General features: G+C 30.9%; 2 protein-coding genes across 2 annotated transcripts in view; both read left to right on the plus strand.

Annotated features, from left to right (window-relative positions):
• Positions 1-16,190, plus strand: part of LOC126734678 (protein crumbs) — a 136,230-nt gene that overhangs the window by 35,021 nt on the left and 85,019 nt on the right. The gene's annotated exons all lie outside the window — the stretch shown is intronic.
• Positions 3,942-15,828, plus strand: LOC126734681 (sterol carrier protein 2-like). Its single transcript, XM_050438390.1, has 9 exons — positions 3,942-4,108; positions 4,623-4,836; positions 9,660-9,894; positions 9,950-10,158; positions 10,217-10,350; positions 10,433-10,658; positions 10,738-10,848; positions 15,074-15,313; positions 15,377-15,828. The coding sequence occupies exons 2-9, from the start codon at positions 4,648-4,650 to the stop codon at positions 15,662-15,664; spliced, it is 1,632 nt and encodes a 543-aa protein (XP_050294347.1). The 5' UTR covers positions 3,942-4,108; positions 4,623-4,647; the 3' UTR covers positions 15,665-15,828.

Consider the following 16,190-nt stretch of genomic DNA (forward strand, 5'->3'; position numbering starts at 1 on the left):
CTCTATCAAAAGGGATTTTGAATTATGCTATATTTAATCATCGAAAAAAAACATTTTTAAATGGAATGTTCTATATATCTTTGAATGAAATAAAAATATGTTATTTTTTTTATTTCAAATAGAATATCATACAAGATGTCATTTGGCCGTACAACAGTGTTGACAGTCTAAGAGACGCTGCTAGAAAATATATTGTACTAAGTTAATATATATTTTCTACTAACTACTACTATTTACTACTAACTTGTTTATGTAATTTTAATATGTATTAAGTAGTCTCCGTCCGATTTTACCAATTTTAACCCTTGACTTGTATCATGTAGTGTTGTTCTCTGCTTCTTTTTTCGTTCTTTTTATTAGTGAATACACAAGTGGATCTGATGATGCCTAGTATGGGCGCAACACGTGTAATCCTGACTTTAATTTAATAAATTTGAGACCTGTGCATTAGAGTTTATTTCATTACTATTTAGTTTTATTAGTTAGTTGTAATACATAATTGTTAGTATAAATACATACATATTTAATACAGACGATTTTATTGGCATTATTTCTTAAACAATGTAAAATATCTCAATAAAAGCGAGTAAGGTGTAGGACATACTTTGTAAGAAATGTAGATAATAAATAAGCAATCTTCATGAAAGAGAATTTCATTCAAAAAATACAGTGTATTCCATTAAAAAAAATCGAGTTATTGCATATTTTAGTTGAGTAAATTGGTAAATTTATATTAGACACTCTGTATAAGAGACTCTGTATAAAAGAAACTTCAGACTTTTACTGAAAGATAAAGCTGATACCGTAAATTAACTACATTAAAAATTTCGTTTATCTAGATTGAACACAACAGTTGCTATAAAAATTTTAATAAACCCCTTAAAACACTAAAAAAATATCATGAATGAAATTTAAAAAATGAGGGGTCCGGTAAAGTTAAAGGGACGTCTAAAAACCGATTTTATTTTTAAATTTTTACATAGAATGTTGAATGTCTGAGGATGATTAGAAAAAATACAAAACTTTCGAAATTATGAAGATTTTTCTACATACGTTAAATACGTAATTGTTGCTGGCTTGCACACGGTCTTTTAGCTGTTGATTTTACTATAATTAAAAAATATATATATTGGGGCAATTTTGGAAGTTTTTGGGGGCAAAAATTGTAAATGTATAGGATTTTTTTATCGCTTTGTACCCCTAATTACATATTTTGTGATTTACACACACGAAAAATAAAACAACTTTATTGACAAAAATGGGAGTGGCTCCAGTATGTCCCCAGTAGTATTTTTTGGTTTTGTCTGGGAATCTTTCTAGTTGGATGGGTTGGCTGTGGACTCAATTTTAGATAATAAAAGCATAATATAGTTGGATTTTACCTTATTTTGTGAACAATACACATTTATCAGGTGCTAAAAAGTAGTTTATTGTTTTAAAACTAAGCAAGTTGGTATTGACCACCGTTATCTGATACCCCTGTATAAAAAGTTTTTATGAAAAAAATGCGCAACTATAAAAACCAATCGACGTGTTCGAGCGTTTTTTCCAACATGCTCCCATCTATTTATTAGCCAATTTATTCCATTTGGCTGACACACACTGTATAATGATATATAGATAATTAATATAAATAAATAAATACTATGTAACTAATATAAGAGACACGACAGAAAATTACGATAATCGTACTAGTACAGTAGCCACTCCCAATAAATAATAAAATAATATTTGTTGACGTAAGTGACATTTGACAGTCTTTTTTATTTATGAATTAATCCGTATTTACATATTGATATTCCTGATTTGCGTGTGAAAATTTGTGTTTATGACTTAAAGAAATTATGTGAATCCTTGTTACAGAATTGGTTAAAACTTAAGGCTTTAAATTTGAATTAATAGCATATACACTACCGGCCAAAAGTGAAGAAACATTTACAAATTTAACAATAACATCTTATCATACAAGATATTATTTTACATTTTTAGTAGAAAATATTTAGCTCTATTATTGCAGCATTAAAACACATCCTTCTTGTTTGTATTTACCTTATCAGTTGATCAAAAAATTATTTATGCTATTTTATGCGGACAAGAGTGAATAAACATTCCAAACAAATCTTATTTGGTATTTAAAGTGATTATTTATCATTAGTTTGATCTTAACGTTGAGTGTTAAACTGCAAATTAATCGTAATAGATCCGTAGTTTCGAAAACTATTGCTGCTTTTAAAAAATATAATAGTGTGACTACCCGTCCAAGGTATGGACGGCCAAGGAAAACGAATAAAATTATTGAGAGAAAAATAAAAATGTTGGCAACAGAACATCTCTTTATGCCCGCCACAGAAATTTATAATGAAATACCTGGGGTTTCGGTATCTGTGCGTACTATTCGTCGTCGTTTGACTGAATTTGGACTTTATAACCGTTGTCCAGCCAAAAAACCATTCATTTCTAAAAAGAATAGATTGGCTAGACTCCAACTTGCACAGGAACATCTTGATTGGACAACCCAAAAATGGAAAACGGTTCTATTTTCTGATGAAAGTAAGTTCTGCCTATTCGGATCTGATGGAATGAAATAGGTTCGTCGTCCTGCCAATACTAGACTTAATCCAAAGTACACCAGCAAGGCAACTGTGAAACATGGAGGAGGCAATATCATGGTTTGGGGTTGCTTTTCCGGATCAGGAGTAGGACCATTAAGAAAAGTTGAAGGAAAAATGGACAGATTTCAATTTTTAAGAATTCTTCACGATCATATACTTCCATACGCAGAAGCAAATATGCCGCTTCGATGGTCGTTTCAGCAGGATAACGATCCGAAGCATACCGCAAAAGTAGTAAAGAAATGGTTTGAAGACAACAATGTGCCCCTTATGAAATGGCCCGCACAAAGTCCGGATCTAAACCCGATAGAAAACCTATGGGACCATTTAGATAGGAAAATCAGACAAAAAATAAAGATAAATTTAGAAACCAGGATGATTTGTTCACAGCTCTTCAAGAGGAGTGGAATTCCATTTCAGCAGATTATATTGACAGCCTAATGAACTATGCGAAGTCGGTGTGCTGAAGTTATAAAAATAAGGGTTTTGCTACACATTATTAGTCTTTGTATGTACAACTAACTAATACATTGTGTATAAAAAATAAATAAAAATAGTGTTTCTCCACTTTTGTCCCCTGTAAAAACAAGAATAAAATATATTAGTTGTCACTTGTTTTTTTTTTTTAATTTTTTATGGAGGTAATGAAGACTAGAAACAAAATTATATTTAAAAAAAAATAAAAAATTAATGATCAAATACACTAATATAAAAATAAATACATAAGACACTTTGTTTCTCCACTTTTGTTCGGTAGTGTATAATCAACGTGATGGCTAGTCGCAAATAGAGTGTAGTTAACCCAGGTGTAATTGTGAATTGTACGTTAGTAGAAAATCCTTTATAATTTTTAAAATTTTGCATTTTTTCACTTCATCCTCACTCTTTTATCAATAAAATGGTCAAACTCGAACATTCTATGTAAAAATTTTCAAAAAAATCGGTTTTTAGACGTCCCTATAACTTTACCGGACCCAAAATGAGGTATCAGTGTAAAGATCTTGTTGTCCTCAAAAGCATAACGCCATTAAATACAGGGTGTTTTATTTGAAAAAACTACATATTTTTTCGTAACCTATTCTGACGCTCCCTGTATATGTAAAATTATTTTTACTTTACACTTTGTTTATTCGTTCATTTTACATTTCCAGCATTTTATATAATTTTTAGGTATTTATGTATTAATAATTAACAAAAAACGTCAAATGTCAATGCTCTTTTTCCTACAAAAAAAAAAGGAATTCGAGCTCAAGCGCGCAACGTTGCAATCATACGACCTCGTTAACCAACGACAGCCTCGCGCGCAAACACAAACGTCAACGTCACAAATTAATAATAAAAATAATCAGAAAGTACAGAGTTCGAGGAGGGCGACAATACTGAAACTCGTTTATCGGGCCATTTAAGATAAGCAAAGTCCATTTTTTTTTGCAGAATTGGTTTGTTAAGTGCATTACTACAGTGTTCTTTTGTGTTTAGTGGATAATTTTAAACAGGTAGGTGGATTTAGAGTTTAGCACTTCAGCCCTAGCTGGCTTTCATGTATATAACTTTCTCTTAAATTATCTTTCTTTAAAATTGTTTTTTACCTAGTACATAATGATAATACTTTAATTTTGACAATATGTATGGTCTCAAATAACCCCAAAGCTGTTGATCAGCAGTTCAATTATAATATGAGAAGAATATTTCTTCTAATTTATGTTTGTATTTAGTATAGCCATATTTATAATACTACATAAATAATTATTGCTGTTGTATGCACACACCATCCTATTCTTCTGTAAGACCTAAGTTTTCCTAAGCACACTCATAATTCACATTGTTGTCAGCACAGGGCAGACGATATGCAAGCCCTAGGTCATAATAAATTTTTTCTCGAAACATTTCAATGCTATCCTGATATTTTTGCAATCAACAAGACCTTGAAGTAATATATCTTATTATAAAAATAAATTCTGACTAGAATGTTCTCCCAGATGCATAACCAACAAGATTTTAAAATTTTAGGTCTCAATAACAGTAGTAAGAAACCATGGTTCGTGTATTTGTAATTGGTGTCTCTATGACCAAATTTGATAAACCAGGCACCAAACCTGGAGATTATCCTGATTGGGGTAAAGAGGCAATTTTGGGTGCTCTTCGAGATGCTAATGTGGGAATGGAGCAGGTTGAATTAGCTACTGCTGGTTTTGTTTATGGTGACTCTACAAGTGGTCAGAGGGTAAGTAAGCACTATTGGTATAGAAGTATTGGTACATAAGATGGAAAGTCATTTAAATTAGAGAGAAATGCAAAAAAAAGATTTTTGGGACCACTTTTCAATCTCAAAAAAATTGGTGTTAGACAAATCATCAAATTTTTTGTCATACAGGGTGTCCATAAAATGAACAACTTAACTGCAAAAGTTCTTTCCCAAAGATAGAACGAATTAGGCCAAGTTGTCTATATCATTCATTTGGCCATTCATTTGTAATTTTGTATGTAATTGTATATAACCAAATTACAACTATTTATTTATGAACAACCCATCTTTTTTAAATTTTGGGGCATTAATCCAAGATGGTTCTTACATCCAAATATGTCAATTTATGTATTTATCCTCTACCCCAAATTTGATAAAAATCAATAGTGGTATTTACACACTTACAAATTGGCCTAACTCCTTCTATTTTTGGCTAGGAAATTTGTGGTTAAGCATTCTACACTCATTTTGTGGACACCCTACAGTGCCCTAAATGCAATAACATCACTCTAATTAAAAAAAAAACTTCTATGAAAAAGAGATAGTTTGAAATAAAGGTTTAACCATCCAATGAGTTGACAGAGTATGAGATGTATAAGCAGCATGGAATCAGTATGACAGTGTAAGCTAATTATTGGAAAATACCTGTTTTCAATAGACAGGCTCAGATCATTATTTTCATGATTTTATTAGAGAGTTATTTTTAAAGAAATATATTTTTTTACTGAGAGAAGCTAATTGAACTGTTTACTCAAACACTAACAAAAAATAAAATATTTTTGATTTTTAAACTTTCTAATATGCTTATAAATCAATATTTTCAATATACTCAACTTTCACTCAGAATTACTTATGATCATTACAGTTAATTTAGAAGCCTCATAATTTTATACTTATACTATTGCTTCAGAAATTTAGTTTGGGCAAAATATCATATTTCTTTCTAAAGGTTAACCATTTATATCAAATGCCTTTAATGAACATAAATAAAATATAATGCTAAAAGAGTAAAAATACATTTATTACAAAGTTAATTTATAAATCACATATAATTCAATTCATCAATCAATCAATCAAATGGTAATTACAAACTACTTAAAAACACTGATATATAGAAAATTTATAAACATTACAACCAATATTCTTATTACCTTTTTTTTTAATCACTGCTTCCTTTCTGCTTTCTAGCCATGGATGGAATCTATGCCATCCATCCCTGGCATAGGTTCCACTAAGGCTTAGCAATAGCTATTTGGGGTACAGGATCAAACTTCACATTCAATCACTCATAATTCTTTTGTATTTGAGGGTTTGACCTTAAAGGTCCCATATTACTACTCGGTCCTAGAGGTTCTCAATAGGATTCAGGTTGGGACTTTGGGGTGGTCACTTCAAAACATCCACATGTTATCTTTAAGCCAGTTTTTTACCAGCCTGGATAAATGTTTTGGGTCATTATCATGCATGCATAGACTTATAGCTAACTGGAATAAATTCATCAGCATATGATTCCATTATATTTTCTAGGATCCTTGTATAAAAACTGGTCCATTATTCTGTCTATTTCATAAATAGGGCCAACTTCCTGCCATGACATTGCTCCCCAAACCATCAAAGACCCTCTGCCGTGTTTATCAGTTTTTACAGTGTAACCTGGATCAAGACAGCAGAGCATGTCTTACATATCATTTTCTATCAGTCCCAAACAAATTAATTTTTGGTTTTGTCTCCAAAGTACGTTTATCCAAAAATTTGTGTTTATATTGGTGGTCAGGCGCAAATTTTAACCTTTCCTAAATATTTCTTTTTGACACCAATGGTTTCCTCTTGGCAATAGATCCTCGAAGGTTAGCCTCATTTAATCTTTGCCTAACAGTTCTTATTGAAAATTATCTTAAACTTCTTATTTGAGATATGTTGAAAAAAAGATGAGCTTTAGACATTCTCACTGTGAGTTTATCAAAAAGTTTTTATGAAATCTATATGAGTGTTTTAAGCTATGTACATTTTTGACAGTGAATGAAAACATTGTCTAAATTGTATGAACATTTTTTCAGAGATTTTAAATATTTCTAATTTAAAATATTTAAAAGAATTATACAGTTAATTCAAGAATTAGATTGATTCCTTGAAAATATTACTAATTCCAAAGCTGGTTTAACTAATTCCTAAGGATTGTACATCAAAATTCTGCTGCAATATAGCACTCAATAATTTGTAAAAATTACATTTACTAATAATTTTTTTTTTATTACACTCTCACAAACACATTGGAAATGTAATTACATGTTAAGAGTACTTACTAAGCCAGTAAAAGCGAGAGAAAGAAAGACTACAACTCAACTAAAATATACTAACTAAACAAATTAACAATATAAAAAAATATAAAAAACATACAAACACATATAGCAGGTTCTAAAAGAAATATGTGTACTACTTATACTTTGAGCTACCTAAAATCACAGATCTAATTTGTCCTACAGAACTATTAAAGAAATCTATATCACATTTTTGTATATATTCATTACTTTCGTACATCATTCAATTTATAGGTAAACTACTTGGAGTTAAACATTGGAACAGCTTTTTATTTCTTATTCTTAAGTTTACTTTAGGAACCACAAAAGTTATGTTGTTAATTAAGGAACATTTCTTATACTTTAAATTGGTGACAATATTATATATAAATAGTACATCATTTAAACTTCGTCTAATACTTAATCTAACCATACTAAATTCAGTCAGCATACTTTCATAAGAAATCATATAGGGACAGGTATTATGAGTTCTTAAGTATAGATACCTTAAAAACCTCTTTTGCATTTTTTCAATCATATCAATATGCACCAATGACTGTGGTGACCAAATAACAGAGGCATATTCTAAATGGGGTCTAACCAATGTATTGTATAACATTATGATTGATTTTATTTGTTTAAAGTTTTTAGTGTTTCTAATTACAAATCCAAGATTTTTATATGCTTTATTGATAATAGCTTCATAGTGCTGGTTAAATTTAAAGTTTGACTGCTTGTACACACCAAGGTCCCTACATTCACTTTTCCTGCTTAGTGACAAATTATCAATCATGTAATTAAACTTGGTACATTCCAGTTTTCTTGTAAAAGTTAAGACATGACATTTATCAATATTTAATGACATTCTATTGACCTTAAACCACTCAGACACTGAGTCTAAATCACTCTGCAACTCATCACAATCTTTAATAGATGATATATGTTTAAATAACTTAAAGTAATCTGCAAACATGACACGCTCAGAACATTCTACAGAATCTGGCAAGTCATTAATAAAAATCACAAACAGTAATGGACCAAGGTTACTGCCCTGTGGCACTCCAGACACTGCCATGTACTGCACAGATAATTCTCTACCCATCTTAACCCGTTGAATTCTTTTCTTTAGATAGGAAGCTATAAATTTACATGCGAACAGAGAGAAACCGAATTTACCCAGTTTAGTGATCAGCAGACCATGATCAACCTTATCAAAAGCTTTTTCACAGTCTGTCATGATCACATCTAACTGCTCCTTATTGTCAATAGCCTTAGCTGTTGCAGAAGTTCAAGATTGGTGATAGTCGAGACTCCGGCAAGAAACCGTGCTGCTGTAGAGAAAATGTATTTATAAAGGTGTTCAAGATATCTTGGTATAGAATGTTTTCAAAAATTTTTGCAAGAGAATTGAGAACACTAATTGGTCGATAATTGTTAACCAAACATGCATCTCCCGATTTAAATATTGGAGTTACTGTTGCATACTTCAACATTTCAGGAAATGTATTTGTCATTAGACACAGATTAAAAATTGTTTTTAGTGGAGCACACAAAATATCAGAACATCCCTTATAAATATAGGAAGGTATGTGATTGTTACCAGTGGCCTTTTTTGGCTTTAATTTTTTGATACTTGCTTTAATGTCGTCGTCAGATATAAAGGAAAACATAAAACTGCCGGAACATTCTTCAAATTTAAGCTCCTCAGACTGCCGGAAAACTGACTCAAAATATGCAGCAAATGTGTTAGCAATGTCTAGAGCACCACTAACAGAATGACCCTGAAATGAAACCTCTGTCGGAATATTAGGTTTTAAACGTTTAGATCTTATAAGGTCCCAGAAGGTATTTGGGTCAATAAAAACATCGTTTTAAACTGTTTCATGATACAATTGCATTTCTTGTGTAGTTTGATATTTGATTGTGGCCCTCAGGGTTTTAAACTGCTTTTTAACCTTCAAACTAGTATCCCCTTTTTTTATTTATCAGTGGAGTTTACTTTTTAACTTTATGTTTCTTTTTAATTCTGTAGAAAAATAAATTGGATGGCTACTACTTTTGCAAATGTCGCTCTTTACTGTTTTTTTCAGTATTGCTTGATCCAAGCATTCATATACCTTTTTGTAAAATAGATCAATACATATGTTTACATCTTTAGTTACTTCAAGATCTGACCAGTCAACATCCTTCAATAAATTATACAACTTATAGAAATCACCCCTTGAATAATCATAGATATGCTCACTGTGAGGAAGACTTATTCTCTTTTGTTGTGATATAGGCAGAGTCATACTAATGGGGGGATGGTATGAATCCTCCTCTAAAATTGCAATGTTTTAAATGTCTAAAATGTTCATATTTGAGAGTACAAGGTCTAGTTGCCTTTGCATTTTGTTATAAACAGAGTTGTGTTGATTAAGATTGTAAAAGTTTAAAAAAATATTTAAAAACTTACTTTATAATAGTAACTGTTCATGAAATACTAAATTCATTATTCAATTCTAGGTCATCTATGAAGTGGGCATGACAGGTATACCAATCTTCAATGTCAACAACAACTGTTCTACAGGATCCACAGCGTTAATGTTGGCAAAAGAATTGGTAGAATGTGGTAAAGCTCAATGTGCCCTGGCAGTGGGTTGGGAAAAAATGCAAAGAGGTAGCTTAGGCGCTACTTTTATGGACAGGGCGAACCCCATGGAGAAACACATTGAGGTTATGTCTGAACTTGTAGAAATGGGTAAGTATAGCAGGCAAAAGTAAAAAACAGCTTAATTTCTGTTTTATTTTTTCAGATGCTTCGCCTATAACAGCTCAAATGTTCGGAAATGCTGCAATTGAACATATGAAAAAATATGGAACAAAACCCGAGCATTTTGCTAAAATTGGCTGGAAGAACCACAAACATTCAGTTAATAACCCTAACTCACAGTTTAGAGATGAGTATTCTTTGGAGCAAATTATGAAATCACCTACTGTATATGGCCCTTTGACCAAATTGCAGGTAAGTTGCAATCTATTAAAAAAATTTAATTGGATATTAAGAGAATATATTATCATAGTGTTGTCCTACAAGTGATGGGGCTGCAGCTGCAATAATAGCATCAGAAGATTTTGTTAGAAAGCATGGACTTGAAGCTAGAGCTGTAGAAATCCTTGGTATGGAAATGTGCACTGATTTGGAATCTACCTTTAAGTAAGATATATTTCAATTTAAAAACATGCCCTTATTACAAACTCTAGATTTATTTAATGTTACTTATTGAACTGTTTTATAGGGACAAAAGCTGCATAAAAATTGTGGGATATGACATGGTAAAGATTGCTTCAGAGAGAATGTTTAGGAAAACTGGCAAACGTCCCACTGATGTCCAAGTTGTCGAATTGCACGACTGTTTCTCGGCTAATGAACTTATAACCTATGAAGCTCTTGGACTTTGCCCCCCAGGGGGTGCCGGATCGCTTATTGACAGGGGAGATAATACTTATGGGGGCAAATATGTGGTAAGTACTTTTTTTGTTTATTGATTGAATTATTGAATATTGAATGATCAAATTTTTAATATTAGAGATATTATTTTAGATAAATCCTTCCGGTGGTCTGATATCAAAGGGTCACCCATTGGGAGCGACAGGCTTAGCACAGTGTGCTGAACTTGTTTGGCAGTTAAGAGGTGAAGCAGGTCCACGGCAGGTATAAATTTGTTTTTGCTAAATGTCATAAGTACATTTATTGGTTATTTTTAACTTCACATAAATCTCTTTAGAAAATATTATATATTAAGTTAGTGATGCATTAAACTCTTGTGAAGTATTTAAAAAAAAGGTAAATTAAAAATTATGCTACATAATAAAAGTTCCTGCGACTTTAAAATTAAAACCTTTGTATTCAAATATAGCAAAATTACAGAAAATTAAAACGAATAAAAAATAAAATAAACGGTTTTATGCAGGGTGTTGCAGAGCTATGGTGACAAAAGCCTAGGGGAAGTTCCTCACCAAAATATAAGAAAAGGGTTAATTGAAAAATCAGTAATTTTTCTTAATAACTTTACAATCCTTGCCGATTTTATTGACACTTTTATGATTTATTTAAACAATTTTCGATTGACATCTACTGGACAAATTAGATTTCATCCAGGATTTTCGAAAAAAATAAATAAAACCATTTAGTTTTTTTGTGACTGACTTAATTGATGACTGAAATTTGACGTGTTTACTTCTTCTTTTGATAATTTACTTCATTGTCGAGAAAAAAAATTAACAACGTGAAATAACTAACTATATCTACAGGAACATTTAGTAAAGTCTGAAAAATGAAATGGCTATGTACATTTTTAATAAAGGTCAAAAAATGTATCAGTGTCTTGTATTGTTTAAAATTGGAATATTTAAACAACAACTAACTGATTGATAAAAATACACAGGTCTTTAATATTAAAGAAAAAATATAATTTTACATTGAGGTTATTTTTTTGCAAATAACCTTAAGAATACATTTTTAGATAACATGTTTATTTTGAACATGTTGCTTTTTTCAGATTTGATGTGAAATGAAATAAATTTTTGCTGAAATAACCAATATGTCTCATAAGTGTAGTGGGGTATTTTTAAATAACAAATCAAGATTTTATCAAGATAACTTTTACAGAAATTTATTTTGGTATGTATTAAAATTTTTAATAAGCTCCTTTTCTATATCTTGATCTACAAATTAAATGACATATTAAAAGTCTTACAAACGATAAAGGAAATCCAAATATATTTGTTATTATATTATTAAATTGAAACTTACTAAAAAGATTTACAAAGGGTTACAAAAAAAAAACACATTAGTAGATCATCTTTTTCTGCAATGTCACGTTCTTGATCATTTTTTGGACTGATTTTAGCCTGTTGACTTTTGCCTACATATGCGGATTCCTTTAATCTTCGCAGAGTCATGATGTCAGCTGAAGAAAGATTAGTATCTCTGGCCCATAAAAACAAAAATTAAATGTTTAATAGCATCCCGATTTAGGATTTTGTAACACGAGGTCATTTTCGTCTTATTTCATCATTTGTCTCAATTAAATTGTCTGCCTGCAGCAATTGAGCATCACAATCAATCCAATACAGCTTCACCAACTTCTATATCTCTACTTCTGCTTTTGAAGGGATTAAATCATCAGGATCATCTTCATCCGCTACGTCACTTGAGTTAGCAAAATCTTATCCCAGAATTTTTTTAAGGAACTTGGAATTTTTTACCAAGCATTATGGAGAAGTCATACAGCAAATTTCATGTTCAAGACACTTAACAGTCTTTTTCAATAGAAAACCTTGGTTCAGGGTATGGCATTGCAATCCATTGGTTGAATTAAGGCTATTTCATTTGGTGGTAAAAACATTGCAATAATGCATCGTTTATTGCTTACTAATTCTTTTTCACTACAATGACTAAAAGCATTATCAATAAGAAGTAGCGCCTTTTCAGGAATCTTGCTTTCTCTGAAAAAAATTATTACTTGGGGGGTGCAACACATCACTGTTTAAACACTGCTGAAGTCATCCAAACTTTTGCTGTAGCTTTGTAATCCCCGGAGAGCTCTGTATTTCTACATGCTGTGGGGTTTTTAGGTTTTTCAATCACCAGAAGTTTAAGTTTGTGACTGATATCAGAATTACAAGATGCCATAAAAATAATCTTTTCCTTACTGGTCTTCCCGGAGCATTTTTTCTTTGGAACCCACCAGGATGCTATCTGAAAGCATTTTTAAAAACAATATGGATTCATCAGCACTATAAATTGGTGGCTGTAAGCCTAGTAGTTTTATAGTGTAATCCAATTTAGATATAAATGGTATAACAGCTGCTGAATCATTTGGTAACTCTTCCCCACAAGCTAAAAAAAAAAATTATTCATCCGATGTTTCTTTTGAAAATTGACAATCTAGCCTCTACTTGCATGACAGTTTTCATTTCCGTAAAATCTAGCATAAATATAATAGCAATAAATAGAATTCTTGAGCTTTTTCTGCTTAAAATTCGAACATGTCGATTTCGAAGAGTTATAAACAGCGAATGTAGTTTTTTTTTTCATCCTTGAGTACTTTGCTTTTCTTAAAGTTTGCCTTTTTCCTGGCCCAGTAACACATTGAACAATGAATCTAAAAAAGAAAGAATCATCTGAATAATAATTACTATAAGAATTTCATTACTAGCGCAAAAAAAACTGCTTAGTTACCCTTTAATTTTATTTATATTTTCTTAATGTCAATAATAATCGACTTCTCTTGGATAGTAAGTTTTGTGACTACGTTTTAAAGGCGACATTTCTATATTGCACACGACATAGTCCAAAAGCGGCGACTAATCGACAGAAACAATCATTTGGTCGTGGCACAATAACAAGTAAGATCTTGTCGAATACATTCAGATTACTGAATGTGCAAAAAATCGGACTACCAGGTACATGACAGGATGATCAATGCAATCCGGATTATCGTGACATCGCGGGTCCGTATTATCGTGACTACTATATATTTAATTAAATAATATAAGCCGAAAGCGTCGATAATTTTAAAACAGTTGAAGTGTCTCTTTTCAGTCTATAGTACCCTTATTAAAAAGTTTGTAAATTGACCATAGAATCCCAAAATATTGCTATTCGGATAAATAGGGAACTCCGTTTAGAAAACTGAGCTTTTATGGCGCAAGTCTTTTTTGTTTTTTATGCAATTGTTTTTTTATCAGACAGTATTTAAATTCGCCGAGCTATAATTTATCTATATTGATCTTGAATTTCTCGAAAAAGACGGAAAAAATAAAAAAATATGCCATTTCTTGTTAACTTGCCACCTAGCTGAATTGTTTTTTCCAATTGTGCTTTTGAAAATGTTTGTCCCGAATTCCTTTCGTAGCCACGGATACGATAGTCAAACAATGTAATATGTTAAAGAAAATGTTTAGTTTGAAAACGATTGACTTTTTATAAAGGAAATACATATATAAAAATGTAAAATTAGAGAAAATGAATGATGAGCTATTTGATTCTAACCCGAAGATATTGATTCAGTGACCCCCAGAAACAGTTCACTCAGGATTTAACTTGCGAAATTCAATTTATTAAAATCAATTAATTTAAATCATATCCTGAAGGAAATCTTTCTTTATAATTTTGTTACTGGTATTTATTTTTTTCTAAATGCTCTCTTTTAATAAATATTTATAGTATTGCTATAAATTTTTGGTTTCTAAGAACTTGTAGTTTTCTCTATGGACTTTAGAGACCAGACGCGATCTATTTTTCTTATACGAAATAAAATATTAAAAAAAAAACTCAAGAGACAAAAATGTTGGACAGGGTATTTTTTTTTTCTGCAAAATACGCCGACTTGCTTAATAGGTTCACCCCTAGACATTCTGGATCAAATCAAATTGCTCCAGTAATTATTTATTATTTATATAAATAAACCGTAAAAGTTGCATTGAAACTGGCAATAGCTAAAAAACCAAAGAAATTTAATGTTTATTAATTAAATTTTTTTTTTTTTTTTTTTAATTTTAAACGAAACTTTTTTTAATTTTTGGAGAGTAACTTCACGTAGGTTTTTGTCGCCACGACTCTTGAAACACCTGATATAAACAATTATCTCCATAAAATACTTCAGTATTTCAAGTGAAGTTTTCAATGATTTTAAGTTTTGAATCAAGTTTTCATATATTGGCCACTTTTGAGTCTGAAAAAATACCTTTTTATATTCGGACCAGTCGTTTTCTTTTGTTTCAAATATATTAGCCATGGATTTTGAAAGGGATTAAGAACTCTATTCATGTTTGTTCCTTTTTTTCCTAAACTAATAAGGCTTAAAAATATGTGAATAAAAAATGTTCTTCTTTTACATTGATTCTCAAACATTTTCAATATTTTTTTGAAGGTACCAAATGCTAAATTGGCCCTCCAACACAACATAGGGCTGGGTGGTGCTGTGGTAGTAGCCCTATATCAAATGGGATTCCCTGAGTATAACAATAGAAGGGTGGTCGGATCAAAATTGGCCGGTTCCACAAACGAAGATGACTTTATCGCCACTCCTTACTTGAAAATTTTACAACAAGCAATGTTGGAAGATGAGGATGGACTCATTGAGAAGCACAGAGGAATTTATGGTTTAAAGGTTTGCCAAAAAAACCCAATAAACTATGAGAAAAACTAATAAAACTTAAACTTTGTTTTCTAGGTTCAAAAAGATAATGGTGAAGAAGGCTTCTGGGTAATTAATGCTACACAAGGCAAAGGCAAAATCGAATTTAACGGTAAAGATAAACCTCAAGTAACATTTATAGTTAAAGAGGCCGATATACTTGATTTGCTAACCGGTAAAATCCAGCCGCAGAGGGCGTACTTTCAAGGAAAAGTAAAAGTTTCTGGAAATATGGGTTTGGCGATGAGACTGACTGAATTACAGAGAACCGCCGCTCCTAAGATTGAGGCTTTGAGGGCGAAACACTTAAAATCGAAATTGTAAACCTGTTCAAAATTGCATTTTTTCTTTTTATATCTAGGTATATATTGAGCATTCCCAAGGGATAAAACTTTATCTGATAATGTTTAGAAAAGTTAATATTATATTGTTATATTTTTATAATTGTTGGATTTGTTGAAATAAATGTAATTAAATAAAATGGTGTACTTCTTAATATATTTTTTATTATTCTTAATCGAATATTTAATTTTATAGTACTCATCAACATTTTATTAAAAAATATTTGTTTATCTATTTACGGCCATATCTATTTAAGAATCAAAAATTATAACTTGCCTTAATAACAAAAGCTTAATATATAAATACTCGTATAGTTATCACAAAAGGATGTATTAAATTAACCGACTAATTTTTATTTTATTCGTTTTGAGGCCTTGAGGGCAAAACACCGAAAAATCTAAATAATAAATTTTATTATTTCAGTTGGTATCGATAGTTTTGGACAAAAATATTAATACGCTTTATTTCTTCAAAAAGCTATAATTACAGTATCTGCAAAAGAATACAG

The sequence above is a fragment of the Anthonomus grandis genome, chromosome 3 (assembly GCF_022605725.1).
Source record: "Anthonomus grandis grandis chromosome 3, icAntGran1.3, whole genome shotgun sequence".
NCBI classification, from domain to species: Eukaryota; Metazoa; Arthropoda; class Insecta; order Coleoptera; family Curculionidae; genus Anthonomus; species Anthonomus grandis.

Bases quoted from the DNA above. Each gene is read 5' to 3' on its own strand.
- LOC126734681 (XM_050438390.1), top strand. From the start codon at position 4,648: ATGGTTCGTGTATTTGTAATTGGTGTCTCTATGACCAAATTTGATAAA. The intron at 10,159-10,216 runs GTAAGTTGCAAT...ATATTATCATAG, and splicing joins GCCCTTTGACCAAATTGCAG to TGTTGTCCTACAAGTGATGG. The intron at 10,849-15,073 runs GTATAAATTTGT...ATTTTTTTGAAG, and splicing joins GTGAAGCAGGTCCACGGCAG to GTACCAAATGCTAAATTGGC.